The 25359-nt window shown below is 42.5% G+C and overlaps 1 protein-coding gene across 3 annotated transcripts in view; it reads left to right on the top strand.

Annotated features, from left to right (window-relative positions):
• TENM1 (teneurin transmembrane protein 1) overlaps window positions 1-25359 on the top strand; it is a 726432-nt gene that overhangs the window by 660642 nt on the left and 40431 nt on the right. For all 3 annotated transcript variants that reach the window (XM_083159336.1, XM_083159335.1, XM_083159334.1), the window contains 2 exons: window positions 2134-2306; window positions 9398-9633. In XM_083159336.1, the coding sequence (XP_083015462.1) occupies window positions 2134-2306; window positions 9398-9633 (409 nt within the window). The remainder of the gene's footprint in view (window positions 1-2133; window positions 2307-9397; window positions 9634-25359) is intronic.

Below are 25359 nucleotides of genomic sequence, written 5' to 3'. Positions count from 1 at the left end.
GATGTCCCCCGGCCACACTCAGAACATACCCTCATTGACAATATAATCAAAATTCGACTGCCTGTTCTAACAACAGGGGGGTCATTAATAACCCCCGAGAGCACGCATCATTAACTATACAGTGTGTTTACGCTAGACAACATGCACGATAATATTGTTAACAATATCGTTATCATGTATATCGTTAACAATTATCACATACCTCCCAACTGTCCCGCTTATCGCGGGAACGTCCCGATATTTTGGGACATTCCCGCGTCCCTCCTGCCGCTGGCAGTGTCCCGCGGCGGTTGGGGCAGTTGGGAGTCCCCCCCTGTAGTCCGTGAATAGACGCTGTGCGCATGTGCACAGCGTCTATTCTTGCAGGCAGAGGGGCTGGGGGCTGGCCAGCAGCTCACAGAGCTGCTTGGCATGCCCCCACCACGGCGATAAACGGGGGCGTGGCCTCACAATAGTGCCGCGCGTATAGGCCACGCCCCCTTTCCAGAAAGGCCACGCCCCGCAAAATTTGCCACGCACACCGTCCCGCCTCAGCCAGCCCACATGTTGGGAGGTATGTTATCATATAGTGCAGTGGTTCCCAAACTGTGTGTCATCACACCCTGGGGTGCCTCAGGACACTTGCAAGGGTTCCCTGGGTTGGTGGCCCAGGACTAGTTCAAATTATTTATAATCAATATAACAGGCAAAACCAGTGCTTGTGGCTGCTAATCTTAACATATTTCGATAAAACATAGCAAATATTATCCCTTACCACATAACTGACTCTAAGCAAATATAAACATTCATCCTAGAGGTGCCAAAAAATATTTTGATGCTAGGACGCCGCAATTCAAAAAGTCTGGGAGCCCCTGGTATAGTGTCTAAGCAGCGTAAGTGTGGAAATGGTAGGCAGGCGAGGCTTCACCTGTCATACCCATTTTACTCCAGAATTACAAAGAAGAAATATCATTTATGTATTTTTTATATAATCTATATCTATAAAAGGCTAACTACGCCTCACCTCTGAGCTGAAGTACCGCTATTGACCACTAGAGGCCACCCGACTCAACAAACCAAATCACTCCTTAACAGAAAGTGAAAGCAAAATTATCTGTTTCAAACTTGCTGTATATAGAGGGGCAGATGTATAAACCAGCGTTAAGTGTTTTTTCTGCAACTGGGGGGATTACGTTTGTTCACATGTATGAACAGCGCACCTAACATGCGCTATGGACAGCCCGCAGAGTAGCGCTCGGCAGGGCTGTCCCCTGCAATTCCCCCCCCAGTGTTTAGCGGCCGGGGCAATGTATTAACAGACGCTTTCGCCAGCTCAGGGCTAGCGTTGTCCTATCCCCCACTGCAGGGACAATGCTAGCCCTGCTTCTGGCTCCGGGCTGCACTGGAGATCTCGCGCATGCCCATTACAGCCGGCTGGGGGGAGAGAACATGTGCAGGGTTGCCTGGGAGCTGATAAGGAGAGCCATTATTGCTGGGCATAACGACTCTCCTTATCGGCGGAGGGGGAGGAGCATTTGCTCATAACGGGTGCCCGATTCTTCACGTTAAGCAGGAGAAGCGGGACCCGTAATTTTAAAAACGTTAGGGGCGCAATAATACATCTGCCCCAGAGAGAGGGAGCTGTGAAGACAGAGATTGGAGGTAGGAGCATATAAAAAACATTTAACTAGTTTTATATAATTTTACAGTCAAAACCTTGGAGTATACTGGAGTATGTGAGGCTCTGCCTCACTTCACCAAACATCAGTGGTCAAATTATTTCTGACAGCCATCTGATTTTATTGCTGCTAGTCTGATGTGAAACCAAGGCAAACAATTTGTAAATGCAGAAGTAATGTATGAATTCTGATATGCTTAAGCTATAATATTTGGACATCCATATCCCTGAGTGGGCACTTTCACTGTTACTGTTACATAAATAGAGCAATACTTTTAAATCTATAACATAAAGTAATTGGTTAATCAAATTAGTGTCATAAAAAAACATGACTATATTTAAAAGCTTTGTCATTTTAAATTGAGTTATAGTAAAAACAAAAAAGGAAGAAAATAATAATAATAGGGATGGAAACTAAACCTCGGTCATTTTTAGAAAGCTAATGTCATGTATGTGTTTTCTTGTACTATTTTAAGGTATGACCTTGAAGGACATTTAACAAATGCAACCTTTCCAACCGGAGAAGTCAGCAGTTTCTACAGCGACATGGAGAAATCCACTCGGGTCGAGCTAGACACTTCAAACAAAGAAAATGTTATCACCACAACTAATATCTCTGCAACAAGCATTGTATATGCTTTAAAACAAGGTATTGTAAGCAAAGCAACAAAAGCGTTCAATTCAAACAACTAGAGATCTTTGTCACCTTATTGAGTAGCAGGATTGTTTTTTTTTAGCTTGAACTAATCACTATTAGAAGCAGTAATATTACTCAGTGCAGCAATGTGGATTCTCATGCATGCCAAAAGGTGTGTGGTCGGGTGCAAATGATGCCATTCCCACATGGTGTGTGGCATTTTGGGGGTTACACCCCTATACTTATTACAATTAATCCATGCTCCCTGGTGTGTGGCATTTTAGGGGTCAGACCCCTATTCTTGCTACAATGAAGACATGCCCCTTGGTGTGTGGCATTTTGGGAGTCACACCCCTATTCTTGTCACAATGAAGACATGCCCCTTTGTGTTTAGCATTTTGGGGGGTCACACTCTTTTTGCAGCAGCTGCTGGGTAGCCCCCATCCACTACCCAGTGTCCACGCACAGTTTGGCTGCTTAGTGAGACCATTACTAAGGTATGACATCAAAATAGCATAGCAGCTCTGCTATTCTGCTGTCACCACCTTGGATGGTGTCACCCAGTGCATCCACACCCCTAGTGAAGTCAATGTAGCTCTAGCTTTTTTCCATTACAAGTTCCGTTGTGCTCCATATACAGACTCAGTTGCACCAAATACTGTATAACTGTGCAATATCAAGAAGATTCACTTGAATTGTACGATGATGAAGTCAGAGTAAGGATGCACAAGTTATCATCATCATTAGGGGCTGATTTATCATCATATTTTAAAACTCATTGCATATGATAAATGGAGCACCAGTCAATCAGCTCCCAACTGCCACTTGCTTGGAAAATGGTGGTTGGGAGCTGTTTGACCAGAGCACCATTTATCATACAAAACCAGTTTGATACTATGATAAGTGTCAAGGAAATGCGATATCAAGATATTGATGGGACGCTTGATAGAAGGAGCTGTTTTAGACCCTAGCAGCAGCAAGAAAAGGGGGTGTCAAGCACTTACACAATATAAACGTATAAAAGAAGGGTGTTTTTTGCTGCACTTTAAGAATACAATGATACATTTTAAATAAAGAAAAATATACCTGGTTTTAATAAACAAACAAAACAATAATAAAAATACATGGTATTTGTGTAGTACCATGGCGCCCACTAAGCAATTTGCTTAGTGGGCTATTCTGCGTAAGAAAATCGTAGCATCGCAGGCCCAGTTTTAGTGCCGTGCGATGGGATGTGATGCAGTTTTCCTATGTAATTTATTTACTGCTCTCTTGAGTGATCGCGCCTCACTCAAAATCTCATGCAATCGCATGCGATTTTATAGGGTGCGACGCCATTAACTTTATTATACACTTCTATGACATGCAAGGAGTTTTAGTTACCCCCCACTATCCACGCCACCCCAAAGCGTGGCGAGCGGCAGCGGAACGCATCCTCCCGACCTTTTCATACCCCCACTATCCACATCGGCGTGGAGTTGATTTTATATAGTGTGGCGAGCACAGCGAGCCCAAAGCGTGGTGAGTGCAGCGAGCCCCGCGGATTACTTTACATAGATTCCGCATCCGCTCACCACACGCACACGCACTATATAAAGTCAACTCCACGCCGACGTGGATAGTGGGTGCGAAAAGGTCAGGAGGACGCGTTCTGCAGCCGCTCGCCACGCTTCAGGGTGGTGTGGATAGTGGGATTGTTTTAGGAACACATTCACACCTGCCATATCATACATCTGACACAGTAATGGCGACATCTGTTAACGATTAACTTGAAATTTACTTAATAATTAATACTAACATATCACATTAATTACAATTATAACAATAAATCAAGTAAAAGAACATGAATAATGACAATTAATAATGAAAAAATATATAATAATAACAAAGTTACACTTCACTCAGAATGCGGAGAAACGCATTATCAGCGCCCAGAGTCTTACGCCACATAAATTCTTGTAGGTAGGAGTCTAAATGTTTGCGTGACGTGCCTCTTTGGTGCTTGTTGCACCATTTACATGCCCCCTACAGGCGCTCAATGTTCTGGATGTGAACACCTGACTCAGGGTCGGCAAAGTTTACATGAGCATGTTCGTATACGGCCTGCTCAAGCTGCTCCGTATTGTAAGCCCACCAGCAATCAGAGTAAATCATTGTTCCTGGTTCCACAAAGTGATTGATGGTGGCCATCAATGTAGTGGCATCACGCTTCTCGACTGGAGTCACAAAGCAGTCACCAGTCTCCCTGCAAATCCCTCCGAAGCTTTACTGCTGAGGCAGCTTCTGTCCCACATGACTTTTATGTTTCACAAACAGGCTCTCATCCACTTCTACTATCTTGCCGGGACCGCCAATTTGCTGATGGGGCTGTGCAATTAGGTCCAGAGTGCAGGCCTCATGCATTAAACTGTTATACTGCACTGTAGTTTTATTAGACAACTGCAGTTGACGGTCACAATAATTTACAGTTGTAAACTCCTCCGCCCAGGAATATATAAAGCGGACAAGGGAAGGGAAGGGTAAATGGCACCCCAGGAAACAATGCGCCGCTCAGAGGCTCACCCTCTTGTGACAGGCTTTAATGTGGCAGCGCCACATGCATTCTTTCATGGATAGGTGTATAGGGTGCCCGTTCACATAATTTTGCGTGACTGGAAGCAAATTGTGCTGCTAGAAATAACAAACAGCCTCCTCCTCTGTATTTGGCAAGGTGAACATGCTCACAGGTTCACCAGACACTACTGTCACTTTGTGCACATTTTCTGCTCTCCCCGATGCAGCCATTGCTGTCAGTTATTCAGCTCTGGGACCAGGAACACTACACAAGTTCTGGCTGACTACGCTATTTGTGCAGCCTACGTTGATTTTGAAAGCACAGCTACGCTAACTGCCTAATGTCCATGCCATATTCACTACTGAGATCGCATCGCACGCATCACACAGTACTAAAACGGGCCGTGCGATGCGATTTCCCAACGCTAGCATACATATGCTAATTGGACGCCCTGCAAATACACAAGTACCAAATACATTGATATATCATGCTGATGTAATATAGAAAGTATTAAAAATAATAATAATATATATGGGAGAATACAAAATTATAAGAGGTGCATATTCAGATTATTATATTCACCCGTTGCCTCTGGTTGAACTGTGTCCCATAGATCTTGTGTAATGTCCCAGTGGTTTCTCCAAATAGCTATTTGGGTACTGAAGAAATTAAACATGTATTGCTGGCAAGGTTGCTTTTCCTGTGGAGAGATGATAGGCACTGCATGGTTGCAGCAGGCTGGATATACCTGTCTTCTCATATTAGCCAGTTACTGTTAAAGCCGTAGATGTTGGTAGCAGGTAAGATGGAAAACATCCGCAGTGGAGTCCCAATTGTTGATGGTGAAGGTTGACTGGTCAATAGTCGGGCCAAGGCATCTGGGTGTAGTGGAGACTGAAGTGAGCACCTCTCCACCTGAGGAGCGCCTAAGTTCAGAGTATATATTCTTTTATTTTGACATTTTCCTTATAGGGATCTAGGGGTAGATCCTGCTTTACTCATACAGGCAAACCTCCACTTATAAAAGAGCCACGTTATCCTTCAAACCATTGTTCTATAACAACATACTACTAGAAGCTGGTGGCCAAAGATGGAGATGAGTATGTGGACAAAGATGGTCACTGAGTGTTTGCGTATGGGAGAGCTGTGATGGAAATGTGAAGAGAAGAGGGCTTTGACAACAGGAGGGAAAAGGGCCCTTCTCTGAGGAGTTTACAGGCTAGTTGGAAGGGGAGACAGACAGATTACATGAGGTGCAAGCAATTGGGAGGTGGTTTGATAGCAGGATATAAGCAGGCAGGGATGGTCAAGGCATGAGGCAGGGGGTCGGTGGACCAGCCTCAGGACTAGGTTATGCAGCGGAAGGGTACCCGTTGATGAATAGGTAAGTTTTCAGTGCCCATTTGAAGCTCTGCAAGGTCGGGGAGAGTCTAAGGGAGCAAGGGAGTGTGTTCCACTGAAGGGGTGCAGCACGGGCAAAGTCACGAACTCTAGCATGGGAAGCAGTGATCACTGTGGAGGAGAGAAAACAGTCTCTACCATACCAATAGAGCACACAGGGGTCTTCAATGTAAGCCATGCCCCTCTGGAATTTGGTCTTGCCCCTTAATAAGCTTCTTGAATCACAGGTTGTGCAATGTGCACCCTCCACTCACTGCTGCTTCCTATCATACCAGCCACCAACTGATCCTCTTCCTGGAGGCACTTGTAAAGGCCCCCATACTCTATGTAACTTGGGCCTGATTTCACCTGATTCCAGCGGATTGGCCCGAAATCAGTCCAAATAGCATGCATGTGACATCAAATGTGCGGTCCCTTGTGCATCAGATCAGAGCGAGATCATACATGCTGCATGTAAGATATCTGGGTCAGACCCCCTCCCGGCAGCAGTGAACGGGTATCACATGAAGTAGCACCGAATGTGATGAATCACATGTGATCCTGCCGGTCGGGGAGGTCCCAGGCTGCTCAAGGAGGATTTGATGGGACTTCTCTGAAATGGTTTTCGAGTTTATCTTATTCCAAAAATACTTTTATATCTAGTTCCTCCTGCATTTTATTAGGGGAAGGTTGGTCATAAGACATTGGTGTTTCTCATGTGTTGACTCTAATACAATTTTTGGATACAAGAAATCTCTGAGTACCACCATCCATTTCAAGATAGATAGATAGATATCAATATTTTACATGGATAATGGTTTCCTTAGCCTGGCTTTTGGTTAACTCCATCAATGTCTAGCCCTTGTCCTTTTTCTATTCAGCAATGATTTTTAGAACGGAAATATCTCTATGACTATTAGAAAATACATTTAATCTATCTGTCGTTTCATGTAGGTCTATCTCTCTACACTAGTTTAACGGACCCAACATGTACTGGGTCACTTCAGTCTCCACCCCTGTGCTTAGCTTCACCTCTGTCTGGAAACCCCCTCCTGCAAATCCTCCATTTGTCCCTGCATACCATGACCCCTTTGTTACTACCTACACCCTACTGACTGCCAAAATATAAATGTCTTGGGAATATCTGAATTGTTGGGATGTATAAAATGTAGGATTCTTTTAGATGGGTGTTTAACATGTCATTACATTTTAATTACTATCAATTGTCATCTTGTGTTTATTGTGTGGTGTTTAAAAATACATCAAGTACTTAGAGCCTTCAAGCAAGAGCAAGAAGTATAACCTGGAAAACTTTCATATCTTTACTAACATAGAGCTTAACAATTAAATATAAAACTTAATTGGTTACAATGTACTGTAGGCGTCATATACTGTACATACAGGTCAATTACATGGGAAGTAGGGATGTCAAGTGTGAATCTTGTGGCCTCACAGAGAACTAATTTACTACAGCATAAGTACTGAAGCATTGCAGCCTTATTTACTAGCATGCTTGCTTCTTCTAATTAGCAGCTGTTAAATAATGCAAGAAAAGTACACACTGGCATTTCGTATATGCTGGAACAAGTTCACTCAGGGGGTTATTCTAGTTCACTCTTTCTGACAAAATCCTTCTTAGATGGACAAAACCATGTGCACTGCAGGGGGCAGATGTAAAATGTGCAGAGAGAATTAGATTTGGGTGAGTTATTTTGTTTCTGTGCAGGGTATATATTGGCTGCTTTATTTTTACTCTGCAATATAGATCTCACTTTGAAGTAAAACCCCACCCAAATCTAATTCTCTCTGCACAAGTTACATCTGCCCCACCTGCAGTGCACAAGGTTTTGTCCATCTAAGAAGGATTTATCAGAAAGAATGAACTAGAATAAGGCCCTCAATTTGTAAAGCATTATTTGCAAGAGCAGTGCTACTTCCTGGACTCTGCACACCTAAGGATAATCCAAGTTACCCGGCAGCCCTAATTAAATAATTGAGATTGTGTAGCTGCAGCCTGTCTGCTCCAGTCAGTCTTGTTGTAGAAAAAATGGGTGAAAGTTAATAGAATGGCAGATTCAGAAATTAAGATATTTGGTAAGAAATCTCCAGGTTTTTTTTTTTTTTTTTAAAGCGGCAATCATTTACACTTAAAAACCAGTTTGATTTTAAAGTGTAAATGATTGCCGCTTTAAATAAAAACTGGAGATTTTTTACCAAATCTCTAATTTTCTGAATCTCTCATCTTATTAAATTTCACCCTGTATGTGTAGACAAATCGGCAGAGAAAACTGATGGAAGAAAGACGAGCAAAGTAGACAAATAGATACACGAGTTTGCCAAACACTCCTATCTGCCTTATAGACTAACTGATGACAGACAAAATAGACCTCTTAGTAGGTTACATAAAATGCCTAACCACTATATCTGGCATAATGTAAGGCAGTTATTTTCAACAGTTTTCAACTCGTGGCACACCGAACAGGATTTTAAAATTGCCAAGGCACACCATTAGTCCTCCCAGAGAAAAACACACAGACACTTGCACCCACAGGAAAAACAAACACACCCATTGGCTCCCACACGAACAAAACATTAGCCCCCACATAAAAAAACAATAATTTATACTTACGCCCATAGAACACAAAAATGAAACACATTGGCCCCCAGATGAACACAGTAAAGTATAGTACAGAGTCTATGCCAGACTTATCTGCTTGCAGAGTGCAGAGTGCCCCAGGGTGTAGAGTTAAAAATGCATCTCTGGCTCCAGCGGCAGACTTGAGAACTGCTCACGGCACACTAGTGTGTCACTTCACAGTGGATGAAAAATGCTGCTGTAAGGTATTATTGCTGTCACTGCATTCATCTTTTACAATAATACGATTTAGCTACTGTATACATACAAAACAAAATGTGTAATGTTATTGTGTTATTCTCATAGCCACGTAATGATGAGGTTTTCCACGAGAATTAAGTCATTTCACATATTACATGATGAGCTAAATTGAATGTCTGTAACATTCAGGTGCTTGCCCTGTTTGTGTAAATAGACCCAATATTAATGCTATGCGACTCTAAGAAATAAGTTAGGTTATAAAAGCATTACCTTTACAAACCACTAATCATAATGTGATCAATCGCTAAACAATTGTTCCCTATCTGTTGGCAGAAAACACTCTTAACATTTATCGTGTTAATCCTGATGGCTCCCTACGTGTCACCTTTGCCAGTGGAATGGAGATCAGCCTTAATGCGGAACCCCACATACTAGCAGGAGTGGTCAGCCCAACTTTGGGTAAATGTAACATCTCACTACCTGGGGAGCACAGTCCAAATCTTATTGAGTGGCGACAACGTAAGGAGCAGCACAAAGGCAATATTTCCTCTTTTGAAAGACGCTTAAGGGTAAGGCTTTTTCACTGTCATATTACTACCTTCCTGTAATAAATTACAATGCTTCTTGTACATTCTTACTGTGTGGGAAGAACCAATTTGTTTCATGTACTGTAATTGCAAAGCAGAAATCATACAGCGGTTTCACATCCTGAATTCACTTTGAGAACTTAAAGGGAAACTACCATTTCAGAAGCACATAGGATTATATGTTATCATAGCTACACTTTTTAACATGATGCTTCTTTGGAAAAAGCAAAGCGAAATACATTACTTGCCAAAAGTATGTGGAGACCTGTTCTAATTAGTGTGTTTGGAATTTCAGCCACCGCCATTGCTATATTCAATCACGATCACCACACGGTACAGTGTACCCATTCGATTTTGAATATATAGTACAGTTCTGTACTATATCTAGTCTTGCCTGCACAATCTACTAGTTATGTTTGATATAAACTGAACGGGAGCACACATCAGCATCAAATCTAATGCAGCTGAAAACCGTTCAAGTTTGATTCAATTTTGACTATATAGTCAAAATCAAATCGAAAGTGACCCTGAATTGCACCATGTGTAAAGGGCATCAGCCTGGCCCACAAGAGAAATTCCCAATGGGCCCTACTGCCTGAGGGCCCCAACACTACTTCAAGTGCCAGGGTTCAGACAGTACCCTCAAATAATACATTGCATTATACAGTTACCTGGTAAAAGCAGGAACATTGATTAAACAGACCATGCACTGTAGTATCCATGTTCTCTACATAATATGTCCTATGAAATGGTTGGCCAAGCCTTTGTGGTGGTGACCAAAATAAACACCAATCAGAAGAATATAACATTACTTTACATAATTATCATGCCATTCATGAGTGATAGATTAGATTAGATTTCTTTACAAAAGTGTCTGTAGGCCAAAATGAACCATTGTAATGAATAGTTTTACTAAGCAACAACTTTTAATGTGAATGTCAGCAGTATCAGCAACTGTAGCAACCGTATTTATACTTCAGAAAACAAGCAGAGTGTGTGTTCCCCCCGGTGACAGCGATGCTCGGTCCCGTGTGCCACCATTGCCTGACTTTTATACTGCATCCAATATAAATCTAGTCATCGCCAGTGTAATAAGATTGCTCAGCACAAAGGCACAGTCGCCCCTTGTGTGTGGGGCATAAGGATTCATTATAATACCAAAATGACGTTATATGCATATACAGGTTGACTATCCCTTATCCGAAATGCTCAGGACCACGAGCATTACGAAAAAGGGATTTTTCAGTTTTTTGGAATATTTTTTTTACATACTTACCTGTCACCTGGTGGGACCCCGATGGTCCCTCGGCGTCCATAGCAGGCCTTCAGCTTCATCTCCGGCGTCTCCAGCGGTCTCAGTAGTGCATTGCGCGAGTTCCCAGGCGTGCCGGTGACGTCACCAGCGCGCCTAGGAACTCGTGCAATGCACTCCTGGGACCGCTGGAGACGCCGGAGATGAAGCTGAAGGCCTGCTGTGGACGCCGGGGGACTAGGTAATATTAAAAAAGTACATTATTATGCAATTATATATACACTGCACTCACTGTATTACAGTGTAGAGGCACAGTCAGAAACATCTATTATTTTGACTTTGAGAAAATAAGGTCATTGCTGATTTATGTTTTTTTACATCTGCAATTATTTCATTTGTGCACTCTGCACATGTGCTGTTTTGCTTGCGGTAAAGGCTATCTCTTACTATGAGGTCATACCCAGCATAATAATTGTTTTGAAAAAAAGCACACATAAGCATCAGCTTGATTAAACTACTTATGACAGGGATAGTGGAACTGAAGCTTCAGCAAGAATGCAAAGTGAAGGAAACAGACATTAACATTAGTTTGCTTCATATTCCAAGCACTACACACCAATGTGGCAGATTAGATAAATTCCCCTGCCTAGGCATTTGACTATGAATTATGACTTGAGTGGAAAGTCATAAATCAATGCCATCAAACCCGATCCTCTGTCTCCCTATTTTGACCCCTTTGAAATTAAATACTAACGCATCTTTATGAATTCCACATAGAGTTCCTGCATTTGAGCTGTAATAATTCTTTACCACCTACAGAATAAAATAAATATCTCATTAGCGTTCCATCTGTGTTCACTTTACCTTTATCTCTCCCTTCCCCCTCTCTGTCTCTAATGCGGCATACACATGGGGCGATTTAAATCCCAATTCTAAGTGATCTGACTAGATTGCTTAGAAATGAAGCACAGAACGCTCCGTGTGTATGCCCCATAGCCATGGCGATGCACATCACCATTGCCGGCAGAGATAGACAATGCATGCATCCTACTAGATTGCCGTGTTTTGACTAGCAAAACACTGCTCAGCGCAGATCGCTCAGCACACATCTTAGGTGCATCGCTTGTGTGCCGCGATGTGGGCCGAGCGATCTGTGCTTAAGCACCTCATTCATCACGGAGGTGGTGGCACCTTGTGTGTACTGGGCTTTAGACTTTCCCATTTCTCAGCTTTCAGCCCCCTACTGTACCTTTCAAACGCTCATTCTGATACATTGTTTACCCTGCTCACTACCTTTCTCTCTCTAACACAACCATTTCTTCTGTCTTTCTCTGGAAAAGAACATTTTTCTGTAATTTAATCGTCTCCCCTTTTCCATATAAAAATTGTAAATGCTTATTGATTTCAATAAGTTACAGGTGACAACAACTTTAAATTTTTAGGAACATCTTAGTACATAGGCAGGCATGTCATTATATTTGTATTTATATTTTATGTACACATATAATTGAAATGCTATACAATCTACCCTTGAGTTCTTCCTGTACAATAGACATTTCAATTACATGTGTAGTCCTCTGCTTTGGGGAAAAAAAACATTGTTAACAGGATGCCTTCGATGGTGGAAAATCATTGGATCAACACCATTAGTGGCAAAAACATTTGACCTTCAGTGACAAACTTTCGATAAAAGTTAATAATTGGTGGTCGATGGCAATACTTAAATCCTGGTGCTGGTTCTTAAAATACTACTCCTACAAAAAATGTTCCTGGTATTTTTGGAAGCAGCACACACCCAAAGAGCCTGGGGATGGTTATGCTTAGGAGAGGGCTGGGGGGAGGGCATGGTGGATTTTGACATTTTAACTCTTTCTTTTAAATTTTACCCAGAGAAGCACCGCACACTTCTAAATGACTGATTCATTTCAGCAGCCAAAAAAGTGGAGCTGAATTAACGGCTGCGTTTGCTAATGCAAACTATAGTAAATATTGGTGAAGTCGTGAGTGCATATGGAAAGTCCTGCTGAGTTTGGCTGATGGACTTTTTATTCATACTTGTGTGTGTGTTCTGCCGTGGTTTATATTTGTATTTGAGCAAATGCTGCCAATTACTGTGTTTAGTAAATTTAGGATATGGGATTCCTGGCTGAGATTACCTCATTAGAGCTTGTTTGATTTTTTAATAAATGTACCCCTTAGTGTCAATCCACAAATGCCAAAATACACTTAGGGGAATAAGCTAAGTACAACTCATAGCAGTCTTTTCAACATGTTCTGTTCTTACCACATTTGTAGCACAGCTAATATTTTAAGCACAAAGACTGTATGATGTGTTAGAGCGCTTCAGAAATGAACCTTTATCATAACCTTTATCATAGAGGTGGCATTTTGAAGTACTATCCAGTCTATGAATTCACTAAGAACAAGGGACTTCACTGACATCATGAGAATAGTGGTGTAGGCCACTAAATGATTTTCACACAATAGAATGGTATGTCCTATTACCATTGGCGGATCCAGTGCAGTCAAAATTCAAATAGGTGAGACACACCAAGTGCCAACACAAATCGGCCAAACTTCGACATCCAGGCTCACTGGCAGTTGGTTTGGCTCCACTATTTGGATTTAAAATTGCACTGCAACACACCAATGGATCCGTCACTGCCTGTTACATGTGTCGCTATATGGTATTACAGTAAATCTCTCTCCCAGACTGTCAGGACTTCTCCGTGTGGTAACAATGAAAAGATTATTTATTTTCCTCATTTGGAGCCAGCACTACTGAATTATTAATGCCTCCATCTTACCTGTGATCTGATTATTAATGTCCTACCAATCTGTAAACTGATTCACTGCACATGACAATGGTGACCTATTAGCACACAGGGGGCCCTATACAAACCTCTTTTTGGCCTTTGCCAGAACAATTCCTGGTAAAACCTGCTTACTAGCCTTCAGTCAGAAATTGTTTCACAGTTTGGCTAAGCAGTCCGGTGTGGTTCATCTGTTGCTTTGATATCCAGATGCCAGTGTTTAAAACTTGGTGCTCTCATAGTTTCCTATGTGTTCCTATGATACTCCAAATGCCAATGTTTAAAACTTGGTGCTCTCATAGTTTCATATGTGTTCCTATGATACTCCAAATGCCAAAAACTATTAAAGGTTTCCAGTGTGTTGCTGTTGTGCTCCAAGTGCCAGCCACTACTGCTGGAAACTGTCCACAGTTTCTAGAGTAATATTGTTATTCACCCAGCACCAGTCACTACTAGTTTGGGCTCTTTCTAGTCCCCCATGTATTCCTAGGTACTTTCAATTAGGGATGTGCACCGGCCACTTTTCAGGTTTTGGGTTCTGATTACCTTGAGGTTTTGGGTTCTAATGGATTTTGGCAAAACACCTCCTAAGTGTTATGTGTTTGGATTTTTTGGGTTTTAGGTTCTGATTTTTTTGTTAAAAAAGCATAAAAACTGCTAAAATCACAGAATTATTTTTTTTGCTCCTAAGCTATTTTAACCTCAATAACATTAATTTCCACTCATTTCCAGTCTATTCTGAACACCTCACACCTCACAATATTGTTTTTAGGGCAAAAGGTTGCACCAAGGTAGCTGGATAACTATGCTAAGCCACACAAGTGTGCGGCACAAACACGTGGCTCATGTAAGAGTGACTCTGCAGTGGTAGATATGGCAGTACTAGGCACCAGACAGGTAGATACAGCAGTACTAGGCACCAGACAGGTAGATAAGGCAGTACTAGGCACAAGACAGGTAGATACGTCAGCAATACTAGTATGTGCACCAGCAGAATTTATAATAAGTAATTTTATTATTAGGTACTGCTTGGCAATGGCACTCAATGGCACACGTCAGTGCACCAGCAGCATGGAAATATTTTTTACAGTCCCACGCAGCACAAGTATTATTTTTTTAATTAAATTATATATAGCAGCCTAGTATGTAGTTGTACTACTAGGTAGGTACACTGGTCTGTGTAAATAATACTGGCAACCTCTATTCACAGTATTCAGTGCAGGCAGCACCATTGGACTATATATAATTAAATTAATTAAGTATTAATAATAATATAGCAGCCTAGTAGGTAGATAAACTAAACTACTAGGTAGGTAGGTAGGTAGGCAGTAGCACTGCCAGTGGTCAACACAAAAGGTACTGTAGTTACACACCACCAGTAGCTTTATGCAGTGCACCAGCAGAATTTATAATAATTAATTTTATTATTAGGTACTGCTTGGCAGTGGCACTCAGTGGCACACATCAGTGCACCAGCAGCATGGAATTATTTTTTACAGTCCTACGCAGCACAAGTATTATTTTTTAATTAAATTATATATAGCAGCCTAGTATGTACTAGGTAGGTACACTTAGGCAGTAGCACTGCCAGTGGCAACAGTGGACTGAGTAACAAAATAATACTGGCAGATTCAGTGCAGGCAGTACCAGTGGACTATATATATAATTAATTATTATATATAATATTACAGCACAGCAACAGAGGTAGGCCCCAGCACAGAGGAGACAGTAGTATTACAAGTACACAGTTAGACTGTCCTCCTTGCTAGGGAGATCCCAACCTAAGCAGAGAGGAGAACAGAGTACACAGCAGCACTGAGGGAGACAGCTCCAGCGAATAAAATAATTACAGCACAGCACACCAGAGGTAAACCGCACAGAGGAGACAGTAGTACTACAAGTACACAATTAAACTACACAGCAGTACGGAGAGACAGCCCCAGCGAATAAGAAATATTGCGTTCAAGGTCAAGCTCAAGTTTAAGCCCCAGCAGCCGCACCAACACACCCTCTCCCAACCCACTACTAGACTGAAGTGAAGATGGCGGGCGCAGTAGCCGCTATTTAAAGCCTCGAGAAATCCGGCGCCGGGTGATGATGTTCTGACCACGCGGATGGACCCGAGTCAGGCGGGAATCTCTGAGCGCTGCTCGGAACCGGGCTCGGAATGATGATGTCCGTGGGGGCTCGGATCTCTGGAATCCGAGTCTGCACATCTCTACTTTCAATATCAGTATACTCTGCTGTCAAACAACACAAGTTCCAGAATACCACATACTGGTTGGGTTCCACGTCAATTGTTATTTAATCAATTGGCACAAGCACAACCTCCAAGTTTGTGTACATCTTGACAATCAATGTAAGGGAAAAGAAAAATGAGTAAAAACAACAAAAAAACAAGAAGGGGATGTAGAGGGGGAAAAAAAACAAGAAACCAAGGAAAACAATGAAGTAGACACAACAGAGATAGGTAAAGGGGTATTAATCTGAGAAAGCACACCACCTCAAAATTTTGGACAAAGGCTTAACATTTCCCCAACTAATAAATTGAATACATTTCAGACATATTTAGACCTGCATAATTTTGCGAGAAGACTAACCCTAAAAAAACACTTTCTGAGCACAGGTACAACTATTGCCAACAGCACAACCACACAGACAATACATAAACACACAGACCTACAGGACAACAAAGGCCTAATTATAAAACCAGCGGACAAGGGGGAGGGACAGTTATCCTAAACAAACAGGATTACCTGCAAGAAGCACATAGGATCCTGGACGATACAAACACATATGCAAAATTAACATGTGACCTGACACCAAATTTTAAAAAGAAACTAGACCAACATCTGAGACAAGGCAGTGAAAAGGGCATTATTAATCAACAGGAACTGAAGTTCATTCAAACACAACACCCAGTGATACCCGTGTTCTACTATCTACCAAAGATTCATAAAAAACCTTTAAACCCACCAGGAAGGCCCATCATATCCGGAATTAATTCTCTCACTTCAAACCTCTATCAATACCTGGACGCTCATCTACAACCTTATGTGCAAAAACAGAAATCATACATACGAGACACAACACATATCCTGAAACATCTGCAAGACACCGAATGGGAAGAAGACCTATGGTTAGTAACATCTGACGTAACCTCATTATACAGTGTAATAAGTCATGAACAGGGCACGGACAGTATTAAATACCACTTATCAAAAGATGAGACAATTGAACCAGAACAGTTAGATTTCATTATAGACAGTATAAACTTCATCCTTAAACATAATTATGTGTGGTTCAAGAACGAATTCTACATTCAGACGACAGGAACCACGATGGGCATGAGATTTGCCCCTTGGTATGCAAAACTTTTAATGAGCTGGTGGGAGGACAGGTATATATGGGGTGAGGGGGCCCCAGGGGCAAATCTCATGCTATGGAAAAGATTTATAGATGACATTATCTTCATCTGGAGGGGAGATGAAACTTCCCTAAAAAACTTTCTAAAATACATGAACAACAACAACAACAACAACAACAATTTAATCTTCACAAGTAACTACAGTTAAAAAGAAGTAGAATTCTTAGACCTCAAAATTTATATAGAAAATGGCCAGCTACAAACCAAAACTTACAAAAAGTCAGTAGATGTGAACAGTTTCATATTATCCACAAGTGGGCACCAGCCTAACTGGTTAAAATCAATACCCAAAAGCCAATACATAAGATTGAAACATAATTGCTCTAAAAACACTGACTATCTAGAACAGAGTAAAGAAATGACAATAGAATTCAAAGAAAATAAATACAAAGAAGCAGAACTAAAAACAGCCCTTAGACAGGTAGAAAGCATAGAGAAAGCAGAACTCCTCAAATATAAAGAGAAAAACAGGAACACATACAAAGAATCTACTACACTCCAGAATATACTGCAGAAACATTGGCCCCTACTGCTACAAGATGAGTTACTATCAGACATTTTACCCACTAGACCTAAAATAGTATACTGCAAAGCTCCGAATATCAGACAGAAACTGGTAAACAACCATATACCGCCCAAGCGACAGATCCAATCAAACATCAATAACCAGCAACCCAATAAAGGATTCTACTACTGTGGAACCTGTACGGGTTGCAAGAATCAGCAAAAGACAACCAAAAAACCCGTCACTTCATTTAAATCAACAAGAGCACAAGAAATATATGACATTAAGAACAGAATAACATGTAATAGCAAAGGTGTGATTTACTTGCTGGAGTGTGGGTGCCAAAAACCATATGTAGGGCGCACGATTAGACCATAAAGGGATGAATGAGCACATACGAAATATAAAGAAAAAGAATGCAGAGCACAACCTGTCCAAACATTTTAGTGACCACCATAATGGAGACCCCAGCTCACTAAAATTCATAGGTATGGAGGAAGTGAAACATAACTGGAGGGGAGGAGACTACATTTTGAAAATAGATAAACTTGAGTTAAGGTGGATGTATGAATTAAAAACACTAAAACCTCGGGGCCTAAACTTAGACAATGAGGTGAAAGCTATAGTGGACAAAAAGTGAACTAGTCGGTCAATATTGTAAGTACTGGACAACAAAGATATGTGCACACAAGGTAGTTGAAAACTACTACACAAATGCATAACTAACGAGGAGTAGACAGAACAATATAAACTATTGTATAGGAAATAAATGAGCAACAAATGTATTTATTTATGTATCTTTTTAGTTATAGGTATTGATATACAAAGCATAATGGCTTAAATAAGCGATGTAGGTACAAACTGCAACAATGTAAAAGGAGAAATAACAGGTTTACACATCCAGCCATGCTGACAGACAACCCTGCGAATCAATTAGAGGAAGTCTATTGTGAACCAATGAAAAGCGCGCAACACAGAGTGGAGGGCCATTTAAACCCAGCCAAGGAACACCAGCATACAGCTCCCTAGAAGAAGGCTTTATGCCGAAATGCATTGGTGAAACAACTCTAAATATCTATTCAACAACTAGGCGGGCATTGGAAACAGTTGCAGTTACTGCACGGCAGCGGTAGACAGTGTGTGCAAGAGGTGAGTACGGAGAAGGGGAAGTGACAAAGTGTGTTTCGGGACCTGTAAGGCGGCGAAGAGTCACTGCAATGGGTGAATACAAAACCTGAAGCGATGAGCTCATTAACCGCCGTCCAACAAGGGGCAGTGCCTGGCCGGTTCTCTGCCTGCACAGGCGGCTGTGTAATACACGCAGCTCCCCGTATCAGACGGCGCAGGCCGCTCCAAGAGTCCGCGACCTGTCAGTACACAGGTTAAACACGAGTACCTCATCCGGAAAACTGAAAATGAAGCTATTTCCCAATAATTTCAAACCTAAGACACTGTAAAATCCAAAAAAGTGGGACGCCGCTGTAGTACTGACTGAGAACTGAGGAACATTTACTTAGGAGACTTACACCGGCAAACCGGCACTGTTGTGCCGAAATTGACAGGTCAATCTTGATATTATTTGTTTTTATACCCCATTTTTCTGTTTTTTCATTCATTTCTTTGGTTTTGCTTTTGTTTTTGGAGGTTGGGTTTCAAGTCAATTGGTATTTAATCAATTGGCACAAGCACAACCTCCAAGTTTGTGTACATATTGATATACAACTCACCCAGACAAAAGTTTTTATTGTATTCACCTTGACATATTCTTTGTTCATTAGTCAATTAGTCAATATTACAATTAAGGAATTTGGATTAAATAAAAAGTGTATAAGATATATATCTTGTAGCTTTTAAATCATTATGCAAACCAAATAAAGGTAGAGTGCAGCACAACCCCCCCCCCCCCCCCCCAAACTATATTAACCTAATGGAGACAGTCATCCGTAAGTGCGGCTGCTAACCAAACAAATTAAAGATTCAATGAGCCATTACCGACCCAAAAATCCATATAGTGTAGGAATAATGCAGCCTTTAATAATGCAGTATTTAACATGCACAGAAACAAAATAACTCACACAAATCTAACTCTCTCTATACATGTTACATCTGCCCCACCTGCAGTGCCAGGGCTGGTGCTATCCGCTCAGCAGAGGATGCATGGCAGAGAGGCACCTGGTAAGAGAGGTGCTCTCCCTGCTGTAGATCCCCTGCTGTCCTCTGTGGCTGCCAGCAGCTGCTGCGCCTGTGTCACACTGCATTACAGGCAGCCACGCTGAATGCGCAGAGGCTCCCTCCCTGCTCCTAAGCACCCTGGTCAGCGCCACTGCGTGGACTGAAAAAGGGGTGGGGTTAATGGCTGGAGGGGGCGGGGCTACACGAATGGAGGGAGCTACAAGGAAGGAAGACTGTCTAATGGAAAAAGAAGAAGGAGAGGATGAGCTGCAAGCCTGAATTGCCCTGAACTAGTTCAGTAAAATGTGAGTGTACTGCAACTGGTGTGGGCATATGTAAAGGCAGCAATACTACTGTCGGTAACTGGTGTGGGCATTTGTACAGGCAGTGCTACTAGTGTCGGCAACTGGTGTGGGCATATGTATAATCAGCGCTACTATGTCGGCAATTGGTGTGGACATATGTACAGGCAGCGCTACTAGTGTCGGCAAAATGTGTGGGCATATGTATAATCAGCGCTACTAGTGTCGGCGACTGGTGTGGACATATGTACAGGCAGCACTACTAGTGTCGGCAACTGGTGTGGGCATATGTATAATCAGTGCTACTAGTGTCGGCAACTGGTGTGGACATATGTACAAGCAGTGCTACTAGTGTCAGCAACTGGTGTGGGCATATGTATAGGCAGCACTACTAGTGTCAGCAACTGGTATGGGCATATATATAGGCAGCGCTACTAGTGTCGGCAACTGGTGTGGGCATATGTATAGGCAGCGCTACTAGTGCCGGCAACTGGTGTGGCATATGTATAGGCAGTGCTACTAGTGTCAACAACTTGGTCCACTGCCCAGATTGTCATTGGTTGCCCATAACAACATTCCATGTGAAATAGAAATCCCATCTTAGTAAATTCCCCCATAAAGTTTTGCCTGTACCAAGCTGCAGCAGATAACAATACACAAGGACAGATAGATGTTAAAAGTCTCTTTAAATGCTGTATTGGTGGCAGAAACATCTGTAGAACATACACAATGTAGTTTGTCCAGTAATACATATTTTCCCAGTCTTTAAACAAAATACAATGTAAGTATTAAGGTCCATACACACTGGGCGACTATGCCCAGTGTTTATGAACAGCGATAATCGCATTCATCGCTGGGGGAAAGCCGCTCAGTGCATACACACTGGCGCCAACAGAGGGGAGAGGACAGCTTTGCATAGCGCAGAGCTATGCAAAGCTGTCCTCAAAGCAGCTCATCTGCTGGTATTACCAGCAGTTGAGCGGCTTTTCCAGTGATGGTGCGGAAGGGCATAGCATCGCTCACCACTCATCACTGGGTCATACACACTTTAATACACACAGATAATACTTTTTATTTAGCCTTCAACAAGTCCACTGCTTTGTACCCTCGTGCTTTAAATTTCTCAACCATAGTGGAGAGAGCCACGTCTAACTCCTCCGACTGACAATGCGGCGCACCCGCAACATCTGGGAGAATGACAGACTTTTAACGGGGCAGGATGATGGCTAGACGCCATTAATAAGTTAGTGGGTTTACAAAATAAGGATGTGGAAATGACGCCCTCAGTGTTCCTAATATCCATGTCCAAAAATTGTATGTTATCCCCACTGATATTGAATGTTAATTTTACCAGTGATGGTGAAGTATTGTGATTAAAAATCAACTGTTCCAACAACTCTCGAGGACCTGACCACAGGATCAGCAGGTCATCTATGTAGTGTGTGTACAGTACAAGATGCCTGCTGATCCCAGGGTCATCAAAAAACAGTAACTGTTCTACATTGAACATGTAACTGTTGGCGAGCGATGGGGCCACAGAGGACCCCATCGCGCATCCACATCACTGAAGATAAAATGTATTATTAGACATGAAAAAATTATACTTTAAAGTAAGACCAAGTAGTTGTAGAAACAAATCTATGTAGGGGCCCCTGTACAGGGGGCTATCCGTGATCAACGTACGGACCGCTGAGAGCCCCCCTCATGCAGAATGCATGTGTAGAGGCTCGCGACATCCACCGTGCACAGGAGACACCCCTCCGGCAGGCGCCCCAACTGTTGTAATTTAAGTAACAGGGCATTGGTGTCCTTTAAATATGTCATCCACCCTTGGACACAAGGCTGCAAAAAGCTGTCCAAAAATATTGACACAGGCTGATAAAGAGACCCCTGGGCAGAGATGATGGGTTTGCCCGACGGATTAACTGCACTTTTGTGCACTTTTGGTATGGTGTACAACAATGGCACAATAGGATACTCGGTGGTTAGGGCTTCTTTTGTAATGGAATCAATTAAAGAAGTTTGCACCGCTATGTTCAAATGGAGTCAAGTTCGCGTTTATATTCAACAGATGGATCTTTAGGAAGTAATGCATATACATCAGGGTCAGACAATTGATGAGCGATCTCTTGAAGATATTCTGAATCACCAGTCCGCCCCCTTTATCCCCTGGGCGGATAGTAATTGAGGTGTCAGAACCTTTAATGCTTTCCAATCTGTAGCAGAAAAGTTTGCATTTGTATCCATAGAAGATGGTAAAATAATTGAAGTGTTATGTTCAGTGAGCCTATTAAACGTCTTGATAGAAGGATTTACGGACAAAGGTTCAAATTTAGACTTTTTGCGTAATGCTGCTGGTAATGGTCCCGTATTGACCAACACTGTATCCTTGTCCTGAAAGTGCTATTTTAATTTTCATTGACAGTTGAGTTTAAATTGTTCAACCTTTATTTGGAATGGATCCGCTTTATTGGTTGGAATAAAATTCAAACCTTTAAGAAGTACTTTTTCTTCATCAAGGGATAAAGATCTAGATGACACACTAAAAATTGGCTCCATTATTTCTTGTTGACAGGGGGTTTCATTTGTCTTTTTTGTCCTTTTGTTTTGGCCTCCACGGTGGGTGTAGGCTCTTCGCTGCAGGCCAACTGGTTGCGGGTGCGCACCCCACCTGGATATCAGCCACCCATCCTTTCTTCATCCAGCTGCATGCAAATGAAATTCAGTTTTCACTGACTTCTAATTGCCAAGGCAGGAGAAATCATTTGATAGTCGGCAAATGATTTCTCCTGCAGCGGAAGCATGCGATGGGATGTGTTTTTATTACACTTCACCTCGTATGTTACCGAGAGGAATTAGTGGCGGCAGGGGGGTGGACATTCGGACTTGTGACGGGCTGCGTTGTTTGCAGCTTACCAAGCCAACCTGAATTGGGCCCTTTGTTTCACATGTCTCAGGCAGGCAAAACAATGTCTCCAAAAGCAGTCCGTTTTACACAAAGGTCCTTATTCAGGTTGATTCGCAAGGCTGCACATTCGCATCCTTGCGAGTCCGCCAAACCTGCCACCACCCATTCACAAGGCAAATTCGAACACAGGGCATGCGAATGGATGTTACACAGCAACATCCATTTGCAGCCTGGTGGGATCTGCCCCCATCATTGTGAAGGCTCACGCATATGTAAGGTTGCCTCAGAGCAACCTTACAGATGCAAGTCTGCTCGGAGGGAAGTAGGTGGGCAGTTGACATCCAATGATGACAGCTGTCCGCCCTCCGCCTGTCCGTCATACCTCATTACCATGAGAATGCCCGTGAAACGCTGGGCGTTCCCATATGGTGATGGGGCATACCGCCGTGCCCCATGCCCCTCTCCACCCTCTGCTCCCAAAACTTTTTTTATTGGATACCTCCCTAAAGGTTTTTATATTGAAATTTCAAGATATGAAAAAAAGCTAATTGTTTTATTTTATTTGTTTTAATGTCTTAAAAAAATACTTTGTTGTTCTTGTTTTACCAATAAGCCTCTCCAAAATAGTAAAAAGCTGGATTCTATTTTTAAGCTTTGACAAAATAAATCTGCACTTAAAATGAAAATGCATAATTTTTACAGTTTTGTTGTCTCAATTTAAATGCTTACTATGTGCAGGAAAAATATGGAGCCAGATTCCTTTTAACCCTGCAGAGATTACTATGAAAAGCATTATATGGCATAAAGGAACTATTGCGTCCAAGGGCTTTCTTGATTATCCATATCCAAACCTGATAGTTTACAGCAGGGCTGGGCAATTGCAGCCCTCCAGATGTTGATGAACTACACATCCCAGCATGCCTTGCATCAGTTTCAGCATGGCCACATAGCAAAACTAATGCAAAGCATTCTGGGCTGTGTAGTTCATCAACATCTGGAGGGCTGCAATTGCCCAGCTCTGGTTTACAGTATATGTTCTATATATGTACATAAAAAGTTCTAAACAGTAAGGGAAAGATCTGAGACATAAACAGACCAGTTTATGGTCCACGTAGTCATTAATTCACAAAGATATCCACAAATTCACTGAATTACACCTCCCAAAAAAGGTACTTTGGCCTTTGGCTGTCAATATACTTGACATGGGGAGGTAGTATAAAAGCAATGCAACCCGTCATTTAGGGTTTGTTCCTACACATGCCATGGGAACAGTGGCATATTTATAATGGGTGCAATGTGCATGGTGCACACAGGCCCCTAATTCCCAGGGTGGTGCACACCACGAATGCTGCACCTACTTTTTAATACTTACCCTCCTGAGTCCTGTGATGAAGGCAGCAGCACTGCTGGAATCACCGGAAAAATGGATGCAGCACCAAATGGTCTGCGCATGCACAATCCAGTCTGAGCGCTCTAGTGCTCAGACTTTATTGCGCTGGGCAGCATCAGTGGTGTAACAATAGCTCGGAGTCACCCGCGGCTCTGTGGGTCCCGACTCCCGCGACGGGGGGAACACCAAATCGAGGCCCCGGCTTCCACAAACGGGTAGGCCGCAACCCGCAAGGACTGGTTTCCAAGTCCCCCGGCTCCGCAGCACTCGCCCGCTCAGCTGTGGGTGTTCAGCGGGGGGTCCCCTGTGAAGGGGAGAGACAATTGGGGATGGGAAAGGGGTGTAACGGAGCCCTTTGGTCCGGCGCAGACGGGAGCTCTGCACCGCACAACCTTCTCCTTTGCCCGTCAGGCCACGCCCCTTCATCCTGCTAATTTTTATAAAGCTTTTAAAGCTGATTAAAGCCCAGTCCTTCTATCGGACTTTAATGAAACATCTGACCTAAACTTCTTCCCTAAAGAAATGCTGGAAGCGCAGATAATAACTATTCCCAAACCAGGAAAATCCCCCTCCATAATGCAGAATTATTGGCCCATTGCCTTACTTAATATTGATATTAAGTTATATGCTAAGATTTTGGCCAATAGACTATTCCACTACTACCGACTCTCATTGGTCCCGACCAGGTCGGATTCGTGCTTGGCAGTCAGGCCCAGACAATAAACGTAGAATGTTCAATGTGATAGAGCATTGCTCCAGTACAAAGGACTCACTGCTCCTCTTACCTTTAGATGCCAAAAAGGCCTTTGATAGGTTGCACTGGGGTAACCTCAGATCTGTCTTGCTTCATTTCGGTTTTGCGGGTAGAATTTTAGACTCCATACTAGCCTTGTATTCATTCCCTTCAGCAAAGGTATATGCAAATGGGTGTCTCTCTTT

This window comes from Crinia signifera, chromosome 9, assembly GCF_055691185.1.
Source record: "Crinia signifera chromosome 9, ASM5569118v1, whole genome shotgun sequence".
Lineage (NCBI taxonomy): Eukaryota > Metazoa > Chordata > Amphibia > Anura > Myobatrachidae > Crinia > Crinia signifera.
This window is presented reverse-complemented; position numbering and strand designations above follow the sequence as displayed.